This window comes from Grammomys surdaster, unplaced genomic scaffold (genome assembly GCF_004785775.1).
Source record: "Grammomys surdaster isolate TR1022 unplaced genomic scaffold, NIH_TR_1.0 183, whole genome shotgun sequence".
In the NCBI taxonomy this organism is placed as follows: domain Eukaryota; kingdom Metazoa; phylum Chordata; class Mammalia; order Rodentia; family Muridae; genus Grammomys; species Grammomys surdaster.
The window spans coordinates 93,843-102,101 of NW_021604628.1; the positions used below are offsets into that span (position 1 = coordinate 93,843).

An 8,259-nucleotide genomic window follows, 5' to 3' on the forward strand; every position below is an offset into this window, starting at 1 on the left:
TTTCTTTCTTTCTTTCTTTCTTTCTTTCTTTCTTTCTTTCTTTCTTTTCGGTTTTTCGAGACAGGGTTTCTCTGTATAGCCCTGGCTGTCCTGGAACTCACTCTGTAGACCAGGCTGGCCTCAAACTCAGAAATCCACCTGCCTCTGCCTCCCAAGTGCTGGGATTAAAGGCCTGTACCACCACTACCAGGCTTAGTTAGGGTTTCTAATCCTGCAACAAAACACTGGCCAAAAAAGTAAATTGAGAAGAAAGGGTTTAATCTGCTTACAGGTCCACATTGCTGTTCATCAACAAAGGAAGTCAGGACAGGAACTCACACAGGGCAGGAACCTGGAGGCAGGAACTGATGCAGAGGCCACGGAAGGTGCTGCTTACTGGCTTGCTCCTCATGGCTTGCTCAGCCTGCTTTCTTATAGAACTCAGGACTATCAGCTCAGGAATGACTCCACCCACAACGGGCTGAGCCCTCACCCCGATCACTAATTGAGAAAATGCCTTACAGCTGGATCTCATGGAGGCATTTCCTCAAGGGAGGCTCCTTTCTCTGTGATAACTCCAGCTTGTGTCAAGTTGACACAAAACCAGCCAGAACAGACAGGATGGAGACTGCATGTCTTAGGACAAGAGACTCCTGGGGGCAGTGCACATCTGTGCAGCATCTGGGGCAGTCCAGCTTGAAGCCCTCTTTGAATTTCTGAAATCTACCCAGCTGTGACCATGATAAAGTAGCCCAGGTGTGGTGACACACAACCATAGTCTCAGTACTTGAGAGCCTGAGGTGGGGCTGGGAGATGCCGGTCTGGGCCACAGAGTGAGATCTTTTCTCAATAAAATAATTATAGACATAACACTGGATAACTTTCGGAATCTTCATAAAGGCTAGTAAGATTCTGGGAGATCAGGGATCACTCTTCCGATCTGTAGGTTATCCCAGGCTCCTGCTGGGACTTGCAGGGTTCCCAGGGGTCTCTCTTGGATCCATGAGTGTTATTTGATCAACTGAGTGAGTGACAGTGACTTAGCAGAGACCCAGCTGTTTGGGTGCATGTGCATTTTCCAGTTGGAAACTGAATTTAAAAAAGTATTTTCAAAACGAAGACTCATCTATGGCGGGTGAGCAGATGTTTGTGATGTCAGCGCTCGAGAGGCAGAACCAGGCGGATCCTTCGGACTCTCAACCTTAGACAAGCCTGCTCGAGTGAGTCTCAAAAAATCCAAGATAGATGGAACTGGAAATGGGATGTCTGGGATTGACCTCTGACCTACACTCCCTCCCTCCCCCCAGTGACACACAAAGACAGACAGGCAGACATGCAAACACACACATGCACACACACACACCAGCTAAGACTCATGGATCTGGCAGGTGTCAGTCACCCTTTTTCATGATGGAAGGATGAGGGAGTTGGAGGATGGAAGACGGGGTGCAGTGACTGCAGAGGGGAGAGCCTCTCTTCAAGTTCACTTGATGGAACCTGACCTCCGAACCCCATTCCAGTGCCCGACCTCAGCACAGCTTCTGGGTCCGGCTTCCAGGAAGAAAATGTTCTGACAGTCCTGAGTGCACAGAGAATTGTCTATTCTTGTCTGGGGGGACATTTGGGAAACACAAAAGAGGGACATCCCGCGGGGTCTTCAGGATCTCTGGGACAAAGCTGCTGACCGCTGGCTACTCCGAAAGAAGTTGTGTATGAGGTGTAGCCTTCAGTCCGGACTCTGGCTATCCAGACTCGTGATGTTCTGGGAGGGGAAAAGCCACAGGCCGAGTCAGCAGGGTCCAGTCCAGAAACAGCAAGCTCCCTATCCAGCAGATCCACACCCACGCTAGGTCCACTAGCCTTTGCAGCCCCCCTTCCCCTCCACGAGGCACAGTCGTCCCCAGTCCTGCCTCAGCTCAGTCTCCAAATCCCTGATCGTTCAAATTGCATCTGCCACTTCCTCCAGGCCTCCTGGGACCAACACCAGGCTCAGCTGCCTGTCCTTTGAAGCAGACTACTGCTTAGCTCTGTCTTGGTGTTTAGAATTGTTAAAAAGACTGCAAGGGAGAAGGGGGAGGGAGGGGTGTTGGGGAGATTGGGAGGTAACATTTGAACTGAAGTCTAAAACTCGGGATGAGGGGACAGAAAGACGGCTCAGCCTTAGATCAAGGCCTTTGTCACTAAGACTGGCAAGCCGATTTCCATCCATCCCCATAGAGCACAGAACCAAGCTCTACGAGCTGTCCCCTGACCTCCACGCGCGCGCCGTGACACTCACACACGTGTGCACGCACATGCACACACGAGCGTATCAAGAAAGTCAGACCCGTTGTCCCTTGGGCCATGCTGACCTGTCCTTACCCTCCGGCTCTCACCTGCTGGACCTTCCGGGACAGGAAGTGGGCATAACTGTGTCCCTTGTATTGGCCTCTGGATTGCATGAGGGTGCAGATGGCGCAGCTGTGGTTGGCCGCAAACTTGTTCAGGGTGCCAAAGGCACACAGAGGCGGCCTGTTGGCGAGGCTCTCGCTTTCCTCGGAGAGGCGAGCCTTCTGTCTGTCTAAGGTGGCCACCAGCTTCCTGAGGGAGGCGTCCGAGAACTCATTAAAAAAACGCTTGAAGCTGGGGTACTTCCGGATCTGGAATGGAAGTGGAGTCGTCAGTGGCTGCCGCCGGCAGGGTCTCCCCACTCCAGCCTGCTCCCTTGTATCCTGGGTGAGCACCGCTTCGTTAAATCCCTCCACCACCCCACCCTCACTTCTACAAGATATGGCTTGCAGCGGCGGGGCAAACCAAAAAAAAAAGCAAAAACGAAAGCGCACGCACGCATAGACGATTGCACAGAATACGTCGTCGCCCTGAGCCTCCCTTTAGATAGAAAAGTGGGGGTGACCAGATCCCCTCTCCAAAACCGTTAGAAATAGACTCAAAGCCGGGCGTTGGTGGCGCACGCCTTTAATCCCAGCACTTGGGAGGCAGAGGCAGGCGGATTTCTGAGTTCGAGGCCAGCCTGGTCTACAGAGTGAGTTCCAGGACAGCCAGGGCTATACAGAGAAACCCTGTCTCAAAAAACCAAAAAAAAAAAAAAAAAGAAATAGACTCAAGAGTCCATGAAAAACATTTAATGGATTCTTCGCCCCACACTAAGGTCCCCCTGGCTGATTTACTTCTCTTCATATCTGGACATGCAAACTGGGGGTCTCTGGGGTGGGGACCCCAAAGACTTGGGTCACATGCGATTTATTTGAGATTCTGGGCACACTGATGGGGATAAGGACCTGGACAAGATGGCCCAGGCAGCGATGTGTGCAAGCTTCCTGGGGAGGGCTGAGGTCTTCAGCCGGGGTGGAGGCTGCTCTCAGGAGAGAGCGGCAATGTCAAAATTTCCCTCCTGCACATGGACCTGGTTCAGAGGCTCTGATCACTGGGAGGTGAGATGCAGGTGCCCTGGGGCTGGGCCTGGGAAGGTGGAAAGCGGAAGCACCTCCAGGCCCTCAAGGGACCTGCCTGTCTCTTAGGAAGGCTGCTGGTCAAGGGTAGGAGCCTGTGTGTGGGGCAGGATAGCTTCGAGCTTGAAAGAACTGGATTCAGCTAAGCGGCTCACTGACAAGGCTGTGACCACAGAAGGTGATCTTGCGACAGGATCTGAGTGGTCGGAGGGCACAAGGTCTTGGGGTATGCGGGTTTGGGGTTGGGGCAGGCCCTGACTGGTAGGGGAGCCATTAGAAGACTGTGTGTGTGTGTGTGTGTGTGTGTGTGTGTGTGTGTGTGAGAGAGAGAGAGAGAGAGAGAGAGAGAGAGAGAGAGAGAACATGCATACATGTACATATGTGTACATATGGTATATATGGAGGCCAGAGGGTGTCTGGTATCCCTGCTCTAGGGCTCTGCCTTATTCCCTTGAGACAGAGTCTCTCTCTGACACTGGAAGTCGGCTTACCACCATCGAGCCCCAGTGATCTTCCTGGGGTACAGGATACAGCTCTGGGCTGGCAAGTTCGTGATTCCCACGCCTGGCTTTTTTACATGTGTGCTTGGGATTTGAACTCAGGCTCTCGGCGGGCACTCTCCCTACTGAGGTGTCTCCCCAGCCTGCCTGCAATTCTACCATTTTAACCTAACATTCTCTTCCCCTGCCTCATGTTAGTGTTCTCTGAGGAGGCACCGTTTAGTCAAACAGGGAGTATCCCTATTTTTGCAAAAGAGGAAACTGAGGCTCAGAGAGGTTAAGGGATATGGCCAAGGTCACTCGGAAGTAGGGATAGAACCCAGGTCTCAGGGGAGGGAGCTCGACCCCTCCTCCCCCACCCCCACCCCCGGAATCTGCCTGGAGAGTTGGAGGGGTACTCACCTGCCTCCCTAACTCGCTGTCCACCTCTTGGAGACTCGCCACCAGGTGTTGGATGATTAATTCCTCTGAGAGAAGAAAGGAAAGATGAGAGGTTGTCCCCAGGGACACCCCGGCACACATGGTGGACAGCACAGCCATCCAAATAAAGATGACACATTCTCTCTAACCATCTGTGACCAAACTCAACTGCACCTGACACCCGGGAAAGCTGCTAATATCAGGGATGGAAAGTTGCACTCCGAGTGGCCAGCCAGAACACGTGGAGGGGAACATCCCTTGGCCATCGGTGCTGCTACAACAGGAGGGTCACTTGGCTTCATTATGGCTTTTTGGTGTTGATTTGAGCTGAGCTCACTAAAATATAGAGGAAACTCCCAGAGAGGTTGTTGCGAGCAGCTTGAACCAAGATAGAACCATTTACACCAGTGAAATTGACTAAGGACACTAAAGCCCATCAGTATCCTCGCCCGGCAGCCTCGGTACAAAGAGCACACCAACAGGGGCAAGAGCACTGGCTGTTCTTCCAGAGGTCTTGAGTTCAATTCCCAGCAACCCCCATGGTGGCTCACAACCATCTGTAATGGGATCTGACGCCCCCTTCTGGCAGGAAGGTGTACATACAGATAGAGCAATCATACACAAAGGAAATAAAATAAATCTTAGAAAGAAAAAGACAGCCGGGCGGTGGTGGCGCACGCCTTTAATCCCAGCACTTGGGAGGCAGAGGCAGGCGGATTTCTGAGTTCGAGAGTTCGAGGCCAGCCTGGTCTACAGAGTGAGTTCCAGGACAGCCAGGGCTACACAGAGAAACCCTGTCTCGAAAAACCAAAAAAAAAAAAAAAGAAAAGAAAAGAAAAAGAGAGAGAGCACACCAATGGTCCCTGTCCCCACTGCAGGGTCTCCTGGGAGATTTTCAGCCACCTTCTCCACTCATTCCCTAGTTAGCCTGGGGCATGTGGAAGAGAGACAAGCAAAGGCTACCCCAGAGGTATACTGACTAGATTCCCAGGCTTTTTCTGATGAAGGCCCCTCATTGGATGTGTGGCTTCTGGCCTGGAAAGGTGCTTCTGGGGACCCAGCTGGTCCCCCTCCTGCAGACTCTGTCTTCTGGAACTCCAGGTCCTCTTAAAAAGAGTGCAGAAAAACGGATGAGTTTGGCATCTGTTTCAGTCCTTGGGGGAGGAAGTGGGGTGCCAGCCCTGCTCTACTTCTGAGGGGATCTGTGTTCCCTCTCTGCTCTCTGCTTCCCCATGGACAGCAGTTTAAGAAGTGCATGGATGTGCCCATGGCTCTCACCCAGCAAAATCACCTGCCCTTTCAATGTGCAAGCCTTGGCCCAGTCAGTCCAAATTTTGCCTTACTCTGTTGTCAAATGGGAAGCATAAGAGAGACCTGACATGTTAACTGAGATAGCACTGCATCCGTGGTATATACAGCAGGCACTGCGTAAGTGCAGGGGAAACATTGCATATGGTTTACTGCAGTCACCCTGAAATCCTGGTGTGTTTCGGTTAACGTTCCCTAGTGACATCTGACAGCCAACCACAGATCTAGCAACATGGGGTTTCTCTGTGTAGCCCTGGCTATCCTAGAACCCACTCCATACACCAGACTGTCCTCAACTTACAGAGATCCACCTGCTTCAGCCTCCCAAGTGCTGGGATAAAAGACACATGCTACCACTTCTTGGCAGTGCCTTTGTTTTTAAGAAACAGAGCTGAGTTTTTGGTAGGTGTCCTGCTGAAACTGACATCTCCACCTCCCTTCTCTTCCCCTCAGCAGAAAGTAGAGGTCAAGGCTTGAAGTTACCATGGTAACACCAGGCCTGCTCACCTGGGTTGCTGGAGATGGAAGCTCTGTGACCACCGACACACATGGGCAGGAAGCCATGCCTCTTGGGTGGCCGGGTCTCCAGGCTGCCAGAGCCTGGAGTCCCTGAAGTCTCCATTTTCTTAGAATCCTTGGAGCTGTGTTTCTTGAGAGAAAAGGCTCTCCGGAGGTTAGACTTCTTCACCTGGGACTTCACCTTGCCGGCTGGGGCCGGGTTTTCTCCGGCCTCCTCTGCCTCCTGCACTTGAGCTTCCTATGGGGAGAAAGAGAGAAACTGAGTCGTGGCCCCTGGCCTCAAGAAGGTCAAAGGTGAACTTTGGCCTAGAAGGAGCAGGAGGGGTGAAGGCCTTTGGTACTGGGGAATGTTCTCTGGAGGAGGCCAGTTCAGAGCTTAGAATGAAGCAGTGGGGTGGGGTCCCCTGAGGAGCAGGAGCATCCGGGAAGGCATCCTCACCTGTTCTCCTCTCTCTTCCTCTGTATTCTGGAGTAGGGCCAGGATCTTCCGCCTGAATTCTCCTAGGAAAAGGACAGGGTTCCTTACAAAGGCCTCTAAGGTCAGGGCCAGGGCCACATACTCCAACTTTTCTCTTATTTTTCCCTTTCTTTCTTTCTTTCTTTCTTTCTTTCTTTCTTTCTTTCTTTCTTTCCTTCCTTCCTTCCTTCTTTCTCTTTCTTTCTTTCTTTCTTTCTTTCTGTTTTGTTTTTGTTTTTTTGGTTTTGTTTTTGGTTTTTGGGGGTTTTTTGTTTGTTTGTTTTTGTTTTGTTTTTCAAGACAGGATTTCTCTGTATAGCCCTGGCTGTCCTGGAACTCTGTTTTTCTTTTCTTTGCATTCTGGAGTACACACTTGGATCCTTGTGGTTATGAGGCCAGAACTTTAATGGCCTGCTATCTCTCCACCAGCCCCTTCCCCCCTCCCCCAAAGCGGTTTACAGCATCTCCAGATGCTAGACAATATTTTACATCCAGGCCTGGCTCTGTCAACAATAAACTGATAACTGTGGCAAGACCTCCCTTCTGTGTTCTCAGTCCCCTCCTGTCACCTGGCCAGCTCTCAAGCCGGCTACCTAACAGCAATGACAGCAATCAGTAGTGACACAGCCTGTCACTACAGGTTTTACAGACTGTCATTCAGTTAGAACCTCCAGCAACTCTCAAGGGCCACCCTTGCAAAACGGGGAAACCAAGGCTAACGGGTCAAGTATGCTCTGGGCCTGAGCTGTCTCCACAGCCTGTGGCTTCCCACAGGGAAACTGAAACAGGCCTTGGCCTTCCTTTTTCTGCCTCGGTTTCCCCTTTCCAAATGGCAGAATCAAGATGGGTCCTTTGCCAGAGGTAGGGGGTGGCGTCTCTGAGGGGCAAGGAACTAACTGGATTCCGAGGCTCTGTCCAGCAGCGGCTTCTCCTCGGGTCCCTGAAATACGGCAGCTGGTGTGTGGCGCTCAGAGGGACAGGAGCCTCCACCATCTACAGACAGGACCTCATGGAACGCGGGCGCCTCCGAGTCTGGGAAGCAGAAAGGCAGAGTAAGTGTGTGTGTCAGCCACACCCAGCAACTGGCCCTGAGCCCGGGCAGGTGCCAGTGTACCCCACCCTCGGGCTCTGCAAGGCTACAGTGAGCTTCTGGGCTGGGCCAGGTCTGGGGCTCTGTTTGGGGATCCCGATCATGCTCTTTGCAGCCCCCAGAACTACCTTTCCTTGGCTTCTCTGCCTTTAAAAACGAACAAACAAAAAACCTCTTTCCATAGGGTTCCCTTACCTAGCCGCTGTTTTTGGTTAGTCCACTAGGGGGCAGTAGGTGCCCGGGCTCCATGCCATGAATTAAGATCCATGGCCTAAACTGTCTCACATGAAAATCCCTCCTCTCATGACCCCAAATCTATGCTCTCTAAGCCAGAAATTCTCCTGACAACAGTGTCCCCATCCACCCTAACGCCCAGGAAAAGCCAATGTGACTAGTTCTGCTCCTTCTAACTCTGGCTCCAACTTTGATGACCCATGTGACTATGACATCACTTTGCTCCTGCACTCAGCTTCCTTGGTCTCTGTGACAGACAGACAGACAGACAGACAGACAGACAGACAGACAGACAGACAGACA

General features: G+C 51.9%; 1 protein-coding gene across 1 annotated transcript in view; it reads right to left on the reverse strand.

The window, feature by feature from the left end:
• Positions 1–1,600: 1,600 nt before the first annotated feature.
• The window catches only part of CUNH6orf222 (chromosome unknown C6orf222 homolog), a 16,258-nt gene continuing 9,599 nt past the window's right edge, over positions 1,601–8,259 (reverse strand). Inside the window, exons 6-12 of the mRNA XM_028767840.1 lie at positions 7,530–7,664; positions 6,615–6,676; positions 6,164–6,413; positions 5,329–5,454; positions 4,331–4,395; positions 2,355–2,618; positions 1,601–1,741 (exon numbers count right to left, since the gene is read on the reverse strand). Coding sequence (XP_028623673.1) covers positions 1,706–1,741; positions 2,355–2,618; positions 4,331–4,395; positions 5,329–5,454; positions 6,164–6,413; positions 6,615–6,676; positions 7,530–7,664 — 938 coding nt within the window. The 3' untranslated portion in view covers positions 1,601–1,705. The remainder of the gene's footprint in view (positions 1,742–2,354; positions 2,619–4,330; positions 4,396–5,328; positions 5,455–6,163; positions 6,414–6,614; positions 6,677–7,529; positions 7,665–8,259) is intronic.